Source organism: Lupinus angustifolius, chromosome LG18 (genome assembly GCF_001865875.1).
Source record: "Lupinus angustifolius cultivar Tanjil chromosome LG18, LupAngTanjil_v1.0, whole genome shotgun sequence".
Taxonomy (NCBI): domain Eukaryota; kingdom Viridiplantae; phylum Streptophyta; class Magnoliopsida; order Fabales; family Fabaceae; genus Lupinus; species Lupinus angustifolius.
Window position 1 is genome coordinate 11,064,946 of NC_032026.1, and position 15,122 is coordinate 11,080,067.

General features: G+C 34.2%; 2 protein-coding genes across 2 annotated transcripts; one reads left to right on the top strand and one right to left on the bottom strand.

Moving 5' to 3' along the window:
• Positions 915–7,112, top strand: LOC109332163 (kinesin-like protein KIN-14C). Its single transcript, XM_019567023.1, has 17 exons — positions 915–1,140; positions 1,258–1,512; positions 1,645–1,789; positions 2,207–2,316; positions 2,406–2,525; positions 2,722–2,925; positions 3,246–3,455; positions 3,560–3,634; positions 3,793–3,939; positions 4,029–4,164; positions 4,277–4,386; positions 5,193–5,354; positions 5,421–5,641; positions 5,971–6,052; positions 6,147–6,251; positions 6,349–6,453; positions 6,886–7,112. The coding sequence occupies exons 1-17, from the start codon at positions 1,096–1,098 to the stop codon at positions 7,039–7,041; spliced, it is 2,388 nt and encodes a 795-aa protein (XP_019422568.1). The 5' UTR covers positions 915–1,095; the 3' UTR covers positions 7,042–7,112.
• LOC109332655 lies at positions 11,191–14,787 on the bottom strand. The gene is made up of 4 exons (XM_019567669.1): positions 13,907–14,787; positions 13,448–13,579; positions 13,210–13,341; positions 11,191–11,551 (listed from the first exon to the last, which is right to left on the bottom strand). The coding sequence occupies exons 1-4, from the start codon at positions 14,714–14,716 to the stop codon at positions 11,243–11,245; spliced, it is 1,383 nt and encodes a 460-aa protein (XP_019423214.1). The 5' UTR covers positions 14,717–14,787; the 3' UTR covers positions 11,191–11,242.

The following is a 15,122-nucleotide window of genomic DNA, read 5'->3' on the forward strand; positions in this document are numbered from 1 at the left end:
ATAGGAAGAAAAGCTCCTGTCCTTTTGCTTAATTGGGCTTTTGAGGTTGTCAAAAAGTTTGATAAGAAACTGAGCTTATTTATATGAATTTTAATATTCAAGAATCCAATACTAAAAAAGAATAAATAAATTTCTCTTATTATTAGTCAATGTAAAAATTTAATTATTAATGTGTCATCTGTATTATATAATTCATGTATATTATTTTTATTTAAAAAACAATGATAATTAACATAATAATTAAAAAAACCTTATAATTTGTATATAATATTTTCTTCCTATTTTTTAATTTTAGGATGTTAGTTATTATTAATATTAATTTGTGTGTTCCAACAATGAATTAAGGTTTATTAAAAAGTAGTAAATACTTTACACACTAATAGTTTAATATTATTTTTACATTACCAACATATCATTTTATGCTTATTTATAAATTATTATTAACTTTAAATAAAAATAATCTATATAAATCATGAATTACACCTCAATTATTTTTGAAACTTCACATTAATAATACATACATATTGCACTAAAAACAACCAAAGTATTCATGATTATTTGTATAAGTATAAGCTTTATTATTTTGGGTTTTTGCATACTTATTTTGAGTATAATTTGTTATAAACTATTTAATAACCAACTTAGCTTATAAATAAAAAACATATAAACCAACCAAAAGAAATAAAAAAGTAGTAAGTTGTATAAGATAAATTGATATATTTTTCACTCATATTTTATAATCTATACCAAACACTTATTTAGGGTAGAAAACCAATAGGTGATGCAATTTCTCGTTATATTTTAGATAAAAAATAATTTAATTATTAACAACTCATCTCAAAATGAATTAATTACTTGTGTATTATTAAACCAAAAGAAAGTAGAAACTAAATTATGTAATAATATAAACGTTAGTTTCAAATTTTATTTTGAAAAAACGAAGGCGCACACGCACACGCACACTCCTTCCTTAACCGGAACGGATTGAAATCATTGAATCACAGAGCCGCCGCCGAATCCAAATTCAAATTTCACGCTCCACACACTCCTCTCTCAATCTCATTCCTACAAAACCCTTCTTTTTCGATTCCACACATGGCTTCTCGTAACCAGAACAAACCTCCTCGCAGCCCCTCTAATGTAAGCCTCTCTCATTTTTCAATTGATTGATCCTTTTTCAACTGTCTCCAATACTTGGGAATTTCAATTTCGTAAAAGATTGAGGTATTGAAAGGGAACTTTTGTTTTTGTTTTCAGAAAAAGGGTGGTAGAACAGAAGAGTTATTTGTAGACAAGCGTGGAAGAATTGGAGCTGAAAAGATGGAACAACGAGGAGCCGTTGGTAAGGCCAGAGCGCCGCTTTCTTCGATGAAAGTTCGGTCTGATACTAATGCAGGGAGTGAAGTTGGCAGCAATGAGGGGATGGAATGTAGTGTTGTTGAGTTTACAAAAGAGGATGTAGAAGCGTTGTTGAATGAGAAGAGGAAAAAAGGGGACCCCTTTGATAATAAGGTTAGTCTAATCTAGCTGAATTTATGTATTATTTGGCTGATTCTTAATTTGATTCATGTTTATTGTTGCTTCTAGATTTTATTTGGAGTGTTTTATATTGTTGTTTCATTGTTTTCCCAACTTAATGTGCAGAAAAAACAGGAGCTGATGGCCGCTTATATTAAGCGGCTTAAGCTTTGTGTTCGATGGTTTATTAAAGTTGAAGAAGGCTATGTCCAAGAAAAAGAGAAGCTTCAGTCTGAACTAGAGTCACTTGAGAAGAAGTGCAGTTATACTGGTAAATTATCTTTACTCTGGATTTTAGAGATAAGTTGATTGGGTATGCTATTGAAAATATATTCTTAAACCAGTCTTTGGATGCTAGCTTCTCGACTGCTAGGAAGCATTTATTTGGTTTTTGAGCATCTTATTCTGTACTTGTGTTGTAACTACAATATTTATGCATTCTTGTATATTATGTCACTGTCAACAGAACTAGAGATTTATGTGAAGTAGATTACTCAAAAATAGGGACCGTCATTCTTCAGTGTTATTATCTAGCGATTTTAATGGTTTTGTGCTGTAGAAGGCATTTTTTTGTTGTTGATATATTTCCTTAAAACAACCACATTCTACTTGCATGTTGTCTTTGGTTGAGTTAAAAAATGTATGAAAAAAATAATCATTTAATCATCATATATGTGTGTTTTCTCAGAGATTGAGATGAAAAATAAGATGGAGGAGTTGAATGAGACAATATCTGATTTAAGGAGGACAATTACCTCTTTAGAAGAGAGAATTGCGAAGGAAGAATCGGATAAGCTGGTAAGGTTACCTGGTACAACATTGTGATTGAATATCTCAAGCAATATTTTTTGAATATCTCAACTCATTTCTTGTGGATTAACAACTAGGAAGCAATTAATTGTTATAAAAAAGAAAAGGAAGCCAGAAGTGTGGCTGAGAAAGTTAGGGATGAGAAATCAGCTGAGCTCGAGAAAGTTTTGGATCAGAAATCAGTTGCTGAGCAGCAGGTAATACTAGTTATATTCTGGATAAGTTTAAGTCACTTGCTACATGTTGAGTTTGCCACCAAGTTCTACAAAATTATTTCACTCTTGGGTAAATTCTACACTAGATTTAATGGTATTTCATGTTTATTGGTTATTTGATTTGATTCCTGCAGATTCCCACACAGTTTTTCCCTTTTGAAATTGTTGAATTTTGCAGGCCATTTCAAATGAGGACTTGTACAAGCGATCTCAAGAGTATAACATGAGTTTGCAGCAGTACAATAGCCGTCTTCAGTCAGATCTTGATACTTCTAATGAAGCACATAAGCGACTTGAAATAGAGAAAGCAACCATTGTTGAGAGCCTTAGCATTGTAAGAGGTCATAATAAGGCATTGCAAGATCAGTTGGTATCTCTTAAAGTAAGTTGTTTCAAATTTTAATATGATATATCATATATGTTTTCAATGCTAAGTTTGTCTTATAACATGTTTTGTCGATTGAGAGTTTTTAATGTTTCAAATCAAGTGAATTTTCTATGAATAAGTTGGAAACTTTTTGCTGGGTTGGGCATGGAATGATAGGGTCAGTTCATTTGTTGATTGTGCTGCCATCCTTCTTCATGCAAGCATTTGAATTTCGTTTTGTATAAAAGAATTCTTAACATGCCATGTGTAACCTTGTCAAGATGAAAGAATCTACACTTGGTGCTTTATGCATTTTGCTTATCTTTCTTTCTCAGGTTTCACAGGATGAGGCTATAAAGCAAAAAGAAACCTCAAAAAATGAGCTCATATGCCTTCGTGAAGAATTAAAACAAATTAGAGATGAACGTGATCGCCAACAGGGACAAATAAAGGCTTTAGTAGGAGAAGTAGCGAAGTACAAAGAATATACAGGGAAATCGTTTGCACAATTGGATACTTTCATAATTAAAGCAAATGCTCTTGAGGTTTCCTGTTGTAGTTATTCTTACATTCTTACATTTTTGTACCTTTTTATTTTTGATTTATTAACTACACAGTAGATTTATAACATATTGGGCTTTCTTTACAGGTAACATGTTCTTCTCAAAAGGAGCAAATACTTCAACTGCAACAGTTGTTGTTTGCTGAAAAGGAGAAGCTAAAGGTAACACATTTGGCTTTCATTTTACATGAAAAATTCCATACCTTTATTAAAAATTTCTGAAAATATAGGATTAAATGGTACTAGGCGATTTTTGCTTGTAGTGTTTTTAGTGCTTATTTGATAACTAGAACTGACACCATATATCTTCTTCCTGTTAGATGGCTGATTTATCAGCTTCGACAAGCAGAACAGTATTTGAAGAGCAAAGAAGACTTATATGTGAATTACAAGACCGATTGGCTGATAAGGAAATTCAATTAGTTGAAGGAGAGAAGCTAAGGAAAAAGCTACACAACACTATCCTGGTAATGCCTTTTTGCTGTTAATTTTTTTCTAGATCTTCCCTTATCAGTTCCAAGGCATAGTTCAACGATACCCAATTTTTTGTTTGCAGGAATTAAAGGGAAATATTCGTGTGTTTTGCCGTGTGCGACCTTTGCTGCCAGAGGATGGTACAGGATCAGACATGGTTGTTTCTTACCCTAATTCAACAGAATCACTTGGACTGGGCATTGAATTGGTGCAAAGCGGTATTTACACAAGCTTCTTTCCCCCCTCTTACTGCTTCTGTTGTTTTAATGAGTTTCATGTATTCTATATGCTTAGTCTAGTATGGCAATCTCATTCTTTAATGGTCCGCAGGGCAGCAGTACCCTTTTACATTTGATAAGGTGTTTGATCATGAAGCTTCTCAGCATGATGTTTTCATAGAGATATCACAGTTGGTGCAAAGTGCACTTGATGGCTACAAGGTGATTTTGACTTCGCCTTCTTTTGATCATTAAGTATGAGACACAAACAAAGGTTAACAGGGTAATATTTTAAGATAGAAGAAAACTTGTCAATGGGTTTTCTTAGTGCCATATCTAATTCTGGCAATTGAGATCTTACAAAATTTCTTTAGTGCACTTGTAAAAAAGGGCGGCCAGTGCACGAGACTCTCACCTAGTGAGGTCTAGGGGGAGTAGACGTATGTAGCCTTATCCTTGTAAGTGAAGATACTATTTCCAGGATTTGAACCCATAATCTCAAGGTGGCAAGGCAAACAACCTTACCGTTTCGCCGAGGTTCATCCTCTCTTGAGTGCACTTTGTAGCAAAATCAAAATTTGCATATTAAGTTTTGAACAACTTTTTATTTTATTTCAATCGTATGAGGTGTCGATGGTTGGTTTTGCACTTCATTGAGGGAAATTGTTGTTAATTACTTTGCTCGCCATTACATTTTCTCTGTGATCTTTATCTAAAATTCTGCATCGAGTTTTCCCTTACTTTTAATAGAAAAGCTCAACTATCACTGCTTGTAGTATTCTTCTAAAATTGTCACATTTTGGTCAAATTGACTATTAGAAAACTTTATTTGAGTGCTTCTTTATGTTTAATATCTTGGATGTTTTTGTGACTTTCAACTCATCAGAGTTGGGTTTCTTTTTTTGAGAAGTCCTTTTTCCTTCTTGAGATGCAGGAGATAGTGGAATGGCTTATTAGAGGCTTATTTTTTCTTCATATTTTCCTTCCTTCCTGTGACTTGATTGAGGTCATGGTTTGTTATATGGCAGGTTTGCATCTTTGCTTATGGGCAGACAGGTTCTGGCAAAACCTATACAATGATGGGTAGGCCTGATGCCCCGGATCTGAAAGGGTTGATACCTCGTTCTCTAGAACAGATATTCCAGACTAGTCAGTCCCTGAAAGACCAAGGGTGGAAGTACAAAATGCAGGTTAGTATATTTTATCGTAATTTTCTTGTGATTACATTTAATGAAAACTAAAATAGATATTTTTAGGCATCCATATTGGAAATATATAACGAGACCATTCGAGATTTGTTAGCTTCAAATCGGTCAAGTGGGATGGATCAAGCGCGAACAGAGAACGGTGTTCCTGGCAAGCAGTACACTATTAAACATGATGCAAATGGAAACACACTTGTTTCTGACCTGACCATTGTTGATGTGTGTAGTGTGAATGAGATTTCTTCTCTCCTGCAAAAGGCTTCACAAAGCAGGTATGCACTTAGTCTATGTGTGGATCCTGCAAATGTTTTACTTGTTGTGTGAAGTTATGTTTGAATAAGCTTTATGGATAAATATGTACATTGTACAAGAATGCATTTTCTCTTCCATATGAATTTCAGATGATATATTTATTATTCATTTCCAACTAACCAGTTGCAGAATAGATTTTACTGTAGTGGTATTTGATTCTGTTAAAAGATTTAAACACTTATTGTATACCATACAATTTGCTCCTGTTTGTTGTTCTAAAATGTTACAATCTACATATAATAGGATTAAATTTATTAACAAAACAAATTATGCCCCTCCTATTTTTCAGGTCGGTGGGAAGAACACAGATGAATGAACAATCATCAAGAAGCCATTTTGTCTTTACTTTGCGTATATGTGGGATTAATGAGGTATGTGCTTTTGTAATACTTTGGTATTGGTATGCTTGTTATTTTGTTCTGACTCTTGACAATGTTTCCTGTTGCACTTTTGTTGATTTTGTAGAACACTGAACAACAAGTGCAAGGTGTGCTAAACTTGATTGATTTGGCCGGAAGTGAAAGACTGTCAAGGAGTGGGGCAACTGGGGACCGATTAAAGGAAGCCCAGGTGTCTATTTTATTTGCATTATTATGAACTTCTGCTCTTCGCCAATAATTATACTTTTTGTGATAAACTGGTTACTACCCTTTGCTATCATATTCAGGCAATCAACAAAAGTCTCTCCTCTTTGAGTGATGTCATCTTTGCTTTGGCGAAGAAAGAGGATCATGTTCCATTTAGAAATTCGAAACTAACATACCTTCTCCAGGTATGTTGACCTATGAAATTTTGCTTATTAGTGAATTGGCCAGACTGTGCTTGTTTAGATTTATCTTTTTATTTTTTTTTCCTTTTCAACTGGTCTGCAAATTACATTGAGATCACATGCATGGTCATCAAAGGATATATTTGCTATGTAAAAGCTAGTCGTATATTGGTTAGTTAGTTAAGAAAAGTCAGGCTTAATTAGTCTAAGTTTTATTTATAAATCATTTCCGCACTAGTAGATAGAACTAACTGTAAAATAGTGCATGGTGGTATTGTCACTAAATATCAGCCTTTCTAGTTTTCAATGGCATTTATACAATATTATTGATTTGAAGATCTCAGTCTACAATTTGCATTGAATTTAATGTAGTTACAAGAACCAAACTATATAGATGTCTTTCTAATGCTTCATAATCATGTTGTATGCGTGCAGCCATGTCTTGGCGGGGACTCAAAAACATTAATGTTTGTCAACGTCTCACCTGATCAATCTTCAACCAGTGAGTCACTTTGCTCTCTCCGTTTTGCGGCCAGAGTCAATTCCTGTGAAATTGGAATTCCACGGCGGCAGACTCAGACATCCACATGATTCTTAGAGTTTCTGTTGAGCTAGAACTAAAGGAGAGGTTTGCCTAACCCACACGCATCATCAACCATGACCAAAAACAGCAGTTATTTCTGCTGCTTTAGTGGTGGAGAAAAATAGTATTCCTTAAGCTGCAGAGATGTTATAAATGCAAGCGTAAGTTTTTAGAGAATCAAGCTTGTAAATTGGTTGTGGGGGCTTAGCTTTTAGCCTACAGAGGGAATAATGGACTCATTTAGTTGTGACATTATAATTATTATTGGTTGCATTGTGGTTTGAAAATCTCATTCAAATCCTGGAAATAATTTATTCAATTGCGAGAATACGGCTGCATATATATACTTTTTCGTCAGATCCACTAGATGAGACCCTAGTGAGTTGGGCCACCCTTTTTCATATTTATAATAATAGCAAATTTATAGTGGCGTGTTGATTCTAAGTAACACTTCACCAGTTGGTGAATTGTTGCAGAGGAAGCTCTTCTGCATATCTTTTCTTTGTGAGGGTGAAACTTCTTTTTAGGCCATCATGAACAACGAAAAATCTGAAAAACCAGAAAGGACAGCATGTTCTGGGTTCATAGAACTCCTACTGTTGGCTATTTTGATCCTCTGCTGCGTGGGGTTATATTAGTTTTTGAATTGGTTAAATCTCATACAAGATTGACCAACCTTATGAGTTTTATTTGGAAACAATTAATTAATAATTGGTCATTTGAAAATAAATTGTTCATCTAAGTATATAAAATTGGTCAAACAGCAGGCTGCAGCAGTGGCACAGGATCCGTTTCCTACTGTTGGAGCAGTGAGCTTAAATTCTTTGATTTTTGTGTACGTCAGTGCAGTTATTGTAGTATTAAAAATTTGATTAACGGTCTAAAATGTGATTAACGACTTAAAATATCATATTAAAAGATGAGGAGGATCAGTTTACACATTAATTATATTTGATCTCAACCATCTATTTTTTAAATCCAATAGACCATAAGGATGTGTGAAATAAATGATAAGAGAAAAAAAATTAAATAACTTTTAAGTTTAATTAATTTGGTCTATTAGATTTAAGAAAATAGATAGTTTAGATTTAACTTGAGCGTAAAATATTAATATCCACACAATTAGGTATATTTGTGAGTTGTGACTGAAAACTAATTTTGTGGATAACTAGGAAGCGATAATAAATCAATAGATAAAATGAAATTTAAATTATTGCTAAAAAATATCACGCAAAATTCTTTTGTCATTTTCATGTATTAAAAATAATTAACATAAGAGTTGTAAATGGTGGATGATTGCTATAATAAATGTACGACCTTTTTCTCACAATTTGTATGATTCCAATGATTTTGGTAACAAAAAATACTGGTGAGCTTGTGAAAGATTTTTACTTTTGACAATAATGTCACGTCTTATTCGTCTGGATTTTTCAAAAGTTCTCATCTGAGCACTCTACATAAATTTGAGAATTAATTAACGGTCAACCTTGTCATACATATTTATTTGGAGTGTGCATCACATCTTTAAGAATTAAAGTTTTCCCAGATGTAAATTTCAGCTCAACATCACCAGTTCCAGCAACAATAGTGGTGTGGGAGTCACCCAACAACACCTTCTTATCATCAGCATTCGTGTATGTTTTGAATATAGCACGGTCGTAACAGACACGCGGGATGCGCCAGTATCTACCCACCATCCATCAGTTCCTCCAACCATAGTTACCTCAGATAATACAGCCACAAATGGTTCATCAACCATGTTGGCCTGCGGAGGACGATCCATATGATTATTTCTGTACTTGCGTGCCATATGACCTGGCTTCCCACATTTGAAGCAGATGAACAGGTTGCCAGAGTCATTCTTAGCGGGTGGCTTAGCATATTGGACCTTTTGGGGGTTCCAATTCTTGTTTCGACTAATGTTCTTAGTCTTATTCCCACTGCGGTTCTAATTCTTGAAGTTAGTGCCAGAAGGCTTCAGACCCACACATGAGAATTTCTTCTTAGTGCTATTATTCGAGACAATCAACACCACATCTTTCTGATCTTGCTTACGAGCCTCTTCTTCAATACGAAGACGAGTGATAAGAGATTCCAAAGAGATTTATTTGGTCTTATGCCTCAGAAGGTTTTTGAAGTCTTTTCAGCTAGGAGGCAGCTTGTCAATTATGACAGCAACTTGAAATTGCTCATTTAAGGGCATACCATCAGAAATGATCTAATGAGCAATTTTCTGAATCTTGTGGGACTGAGACTACTGATTTATCATCAGTCATTTGGTACTTGAGGTAGCGGCTAACAACATATTTCTTAGTCTCAGCTTCCTCAGTATCATATTTTTTCTCAAGTGCATACCAAATTAATTTGGCAGACTTGTATGGGCTGTAGTAATCATACAGATCATCAGACAACCCATTCAGAATGAAATTCTTACATAAGTAATCACTTTAATTCCAGAGAGCTATATCAATAGCCAGATTATCCCTTTCCTCTTTTTCAGCCTCATCCGACACCACTGGGATGTCGGTCTCCAGAACGTGGACAACCTTTCTCATAGTGAGGAAAAATTCCATCTTATGTTGCCAACGTTTGAAATTTGTTTCGTCAAACCGAAATGGCTTGTTCAGGTCATAGCTGTTCGGTCCAGTAGTATTATCTACGAATGTCATTGCAGCCAAAACATCTTAAATTTGTTGTTACCGTAGCTTGCAGCAATTCTAAATGGCACGAAATAATACTTACTGGCTGAGTCACGACCAGGTCGCTCTCTTTAAGACGTTTCGTGGCACTGCCCAAAATGTGCAAGCAGACTATCAACCATGCCGTCCCCATGATAAAACAACCCAGATCTCTGTTATCGAATTCTTACTGCACTATAAGAACCGATCTCGAATACACCCACCACAATATGGCTACCGGTGTCAATTCTCGAAATTACCCACAATATGCAATTCTCTTCCCACAATACTGACTACCAGTATCAGTTCTCGAAATCCCACAATATGGCTACCTGCGCCAATTCTTTACCCATAATACTGACTACCAGTGTGAGTTCTCGAAATCCCAAAATATGGCTACCTATGTCAATTCTTTACCCACAATACTGACTACCAGTGTCAGTTCTCGAAATTCCACTTTGACCGCCTGTGCCAATTCTCAAGTGTCACGGAAAGAAAGGAGGAGAAGTTTACCGGAAATGCGTCGGCAGAATATTAGGGGGAGAAAGAAAAGTTGAGAGGAAACGCCTTCAACTTGGTTCAAGTTAAAATGAAGGAAGAAAGCATCTATTTATAACGTGATATTTTTGTCATGTTCTTTTCTCCATTGTGGGACTTGGGAGCTTAATTTTTATTTTTTCAAAACTCTTCCATGTGGGACTTTGAGAGTTGTTTTTTCAAACTCTTTTAAGTGAGACTTGGGTGTTTTTTATATTTCACACCCAAAAGTTCTCACTCATGGTTTTCAACAAACCATGTTCCAACACAGACAGTTGACATTGTTGTTTTTGCTATCAATGTTAATATGTGATTCTAATGAGTTTAAATACTAACATAAAATAGTGTTGTAAAAATTGGCTAAGATCGATCGATCATACTTGTGTAACTTCAACAAGAGACAATTGATTCAAGCCACTCATCTAATAATTTTAGATGAGGTTTGATTGGGTCGATTTAAGTTTAAAACCAATAATTCAGATTGTTAGATTTAATGTTGTGAAATTCGAGCCGGATATTAAACCAGAAGATATTTTATATTAGGTTTAAATGGTTAAACTGTCCGATCGGATTGGATGATTTCATATATAATTTATTTGATTCATCTTTCTATATTTTTTGGACTGGAGTAAAAATAATATTAGAGTAGTGTTCAATTTTTTTTATTCCAAGTGAACCGTTCGATTCGCTTCCCGAGTTATTGCCGTTCAACCGGGTTTAACATGGTTGAACCGAAATTTCTCTAGTTCAAAACGGTCCAACCCCCCACTCGGTTAAGACTACAAACCAAAACCATTTTCAAGTTCGGTCACTAGTCAAACCGATCACACTGTCCGGTCCGTTCCGGTTATCACAATACTGGTTAGACCATCTGAGTCAATAAGAAATATATTAAAAAACAAAATGTTGTCACTTGAGATAAAAAGATGATGTAATTTCAATTTATTTGTAGTTGTGTTTGTTATTAGTTTGTTTGAGGTAACAAAATTGTTTTTTAACATGGAAGTTTGAACCCCATGTATCTCCCTGATATATAGTCTCTCCAAATTTGTATGGCTCCGAAGCTAGTCATTAGAACAACACTTAATGCCATTACTATGCTGACAGAAAATACTATTAATGATGGTCTTCCGTAGTTTTGAATTGCTTTCTGCACCACTAATAACCCAGCAAGTGATGCAACATAACATATTATGGTCAAGATGATGGCAGTCTCTATGTGTTCCATGCCCAACAATAGATATTGCAATGCTGACATAGTAGAAGAGAACAATACCATGAAAGAACATGTTGCTGCTGTCACCTATACAACAAAATAATTTGGTTCCTTGGTTAATACAAGTTTAGTAGACACTATAATCAGCAGTGAGATGATAGATGACAGTAATATAAAGCCCATTGTTTTAAATTGCAGTGAATGCAACTATGATCATTGCAATAGTTACGATGGAGGTAGAGGTTATAACATTATCCATAATCAACAGTTCATATAAATCCATCCAAATTAAATTCATCGATTAGAACTAACACATTTAAATGGATATAATCCAAGTGTTGATAATAAAAGATTCAAATCTATCCATTATATCCAATGGATATTCATGGGTACATCCATTTGCATAGATACCTAATCCATCCAAAAAATAAAAATAAAATATTGTTTCTCATAAATCAACATGCAGACCCAACTTTGCTAGGCAGACTCAACGTGCAAAATATAAACTAATGCTATTAATATTATACCGGTCATCAAACCGGTCAGATTACTGATATAATAGTAAGGTGGTTCACCCAGTGATTCACTAATTAAATCACATGCTCGTGAAGTTAGGTATACATATATTTTATGCTAACATTAATGTTGAAAAATAAATAAAGAAGAAAATAATTATTTTTATTTACACCACTGGTTAAAAAATGTATATTGTGGACCGTGTTTTAGATGTATAAAAAATATAGTAGTTATGTATTCGATCATTCATACTAATATTTTGGTAAAAATAAATCATTTTCATTAAAAACATAATTTTAAATGAAATCAGCCGGTATAACCGGTACGGTTCAATTGAAAACCGGTTAGTATAACGGATTTTTACCGGTATAATTGTATGACCGGTGTAAATGTTGTATCATACCGATATTAAGACCGGTTTACCGGTTGAACTGATCAACACGAATGGGTTTTGATAACAGTGATATAAATTAATATCTTTCTAACAAAATGATTCATTCAATAGTATTTCTTTCAAAAAGTTTCAATAAAGGATTGATATAATATTGTGTCATGATTGAGGACAAAAAAATGCATGATTGTATAATACATTATCTCTGACCTCACTTACACTATTACCTTTCAGAGCTTTTACATGTAAATTTAAATACTGAGATTTTTTTAAAGTGTTTTTTAATCACCTTTTAAAAGTGATTTTTAAAAATACTTTATTAAATAATAATTTTAAAAAGATTTTTTTGCTTCAAAAAGTGTTTAGTTCAAATTAAAAAAAAAATGGATCGGATATTCATCCATCCAATCCACTAAAATGAATATATGGATGAAATGAATGAATTGACTTTCCATCCATCCATTATGATACATATTCATATTACTCCAAATCCAACCAATTGTCACCCTTAAATGCGGGTTCTGGCCGTTGCAATATGAATTATTTTGTGAGTAAAAAAATATTTTTGAAATCGACGCGATTTAATGCAGACTAAATGAGGTCTGATGCGGTTACATTGTGACCCAATGTAATGCAGACTAAATGGAGTCTGATGCGAACTAAATGTGATTTGATTCGGTATCACATCACAATTGAGATGTAGAGTGGTTATAGCGATCACCACAACCACAATATTGTAGCTACGATGTGGTAACATTCGAATACTTGGATATAGTTCTTGTTATATATATATATATATATATCATGTTTAATACATATTTAGCTTAATGATGCTTACCTCAGGTGCTATTCCAACTTGAAGAAGAAATGGACTTATCAACATTCCACCTCCAATTCCAAATACACCACCTAGTGCCCCTGCTAGTAATGCCATCATTGGAAAAATAAGCTTATTTGACTGGTTTGAACCCTGCATCATAATTGGAGGGAAGTTAGCTTTGATATGATTGAATGAGGTTCTAAGCAACATTCAAGAATTAGTTAAGAACTGTTTTTTGATTATGATGTTTACATACCTGTATAAGATTTTGATCTTGATGAGTTTCTTTTCTATGTACAATCCAGGCAGTGAAAACTACAGTCAGAGGTATTTGAACTGATGAGATAATCCAGTATCCAACACCACATGGCTCTATTGGAATCATACTCTGTACAATTTGAAAAGTTGCCTTAGAAGATCTTTCATCAAATGCATGTATTATGAGATCACCAAATTAGAGGAACTAATGACTAATATTGAAAACCATGCAGAAAGTTATATGTAACAACCATAAAACAATGCTCTAGCACTAGATTTTGTGCAACAAATATCCCTCTAATCCTAACACAATGCAAGGGACTTAAGATTCAATCCCAATATCAATGTCAGAATTCACAGCACGCAAAATTGCAAAGTAAATTAAGCATTCAGTTTAATACATCTTTGACACTACCATTTAACCATAAAGATAAAAAAAAAGAGAGCACAATCGAACCTGTCTATATTTATTGCCAAGAAGAACATAAAGGAAAAAGAAAGAGAACCAAACTAAGACCAAGACACCAAATTTGAACCTAGGGAACCTCAATTTGCCACTTTCTTCAGGGCCTAGAAGAGGTTCTTCAAGAGTTTCCAACCTTTCATTTTCCTTGTTCACCTGAACTACCCCATTGCTTGCTTCACTAGACCCATTTTCAACTTCCTTAAACCCATCTTTCCTAACATTTTCAGATTCAATCTTCCAAAACTTCAAACCACTGTTGCAGGTCCTTGATGTAGACCAAGTAAGGAAAAGAGCAAACAATATAGTAATCAACCATTCTGGGAAAACAAGGTTGCAAATAACTCCAATACTCACTCCTAACAACATGCATGGTTGTGATAAAAGTGCTATGTCATAGTCAATCAATGACTTGCCACCAAATTTAGGACTAGTTACACACATATTGCACATAACATTTGCAAGTGACCCTCCTGTGACCATAAAAGCTGAGAGACTTGAAGCTGTTTTAAGGTCTAGGCCAGCCACAATGGTTAAAATTGGTATAAAAAGGCCACCACCACCAATTCCACCAGCACTAGATATAGAGGAAGCTATGAAACACAGAACTGCTGCTACAACCATAGGACCTGATATATGTAGCTGAGTTTCTTGGAATATTTGTGCTCTACTTCCCCATTGATATATTTTGTTTATAAATGGTTTTGCAGTGATGATTTCTGAAATGGGTTGTGTCTGTTTTGCATTATAAGGATTGAAGGCCATGGTGATGAGAATCAAGCATATAATAGTGTGGATCCTCATTTGCTTTTGAGAGTTTTATAATGGAACAGTGTGGAGCATAAATTTTTTTTTATAAGAAAAAGAATGTACAAGCGGAATAATGGAGCAGTGTGGAGTATAAATGTGCATAGGTGAATAGCTTTGTGGCCTTTATATAGGGATAAATAAGATCCAATTTCTCAAACTATGGAATCCATTAATTGATGTGACGCAATAGCTTAGTTGCAGTGACGTCATACCACAATTACAGTGTGATACTACAGTGATATGACCTAAATAGGCTGTAACCTAATCACATCGGACCTCATATAAACTGTATCGAGCCACATCAATGTTAAATATGTTTTTACTCACAAAATAAGTTATACCTTATCAGTTGCAATCACGTCACAATCATAATAATCACAATTGCAAGTGCAACCACAAT

Coding starts and splice junctions, on each gene's coding strand:
- LOC109332163 (XM_019567023.1), top strand. CDS start 1,096: ATGGCTTCTCGTAACCAGAACAAACCTCCTCGCAGCCCCTCTAAT. Junction 2,317..2,405: donor AGGAAGAATCGGATAAGCTG/GTAAGGTTACCT, acceptor ATTAACAACTAG/GAAGCAATTAATTGTTATAA. Junction 6,454..6,885: donor AACTAACATACCTTCTCCAG/GTATGTTGACCT, acceptor GTATGCGTGCAG/CCATGTCTTGGCGGGGACTC.
- LOC109332655 (XM_019567669.1), bottom strand. CDS start 14,716: ATGAGGATCCACACTATTATATGCTTGATTCTCATCACCATGGCCTTC. Junction 13,580..13,906: donor TTGGCAATAAATATAGACAG/GTTCGATTGTGC, acceptor CAAATTGTACAG/AGTATGATTCCAATAGAGCC. Junction 13,342..13,447: donor AAGATCAAAATCTTATACAG/GTATGTAAACAT, acceptor ATTATGATGCAG/GGTTCAAACCAGTCAAATAA.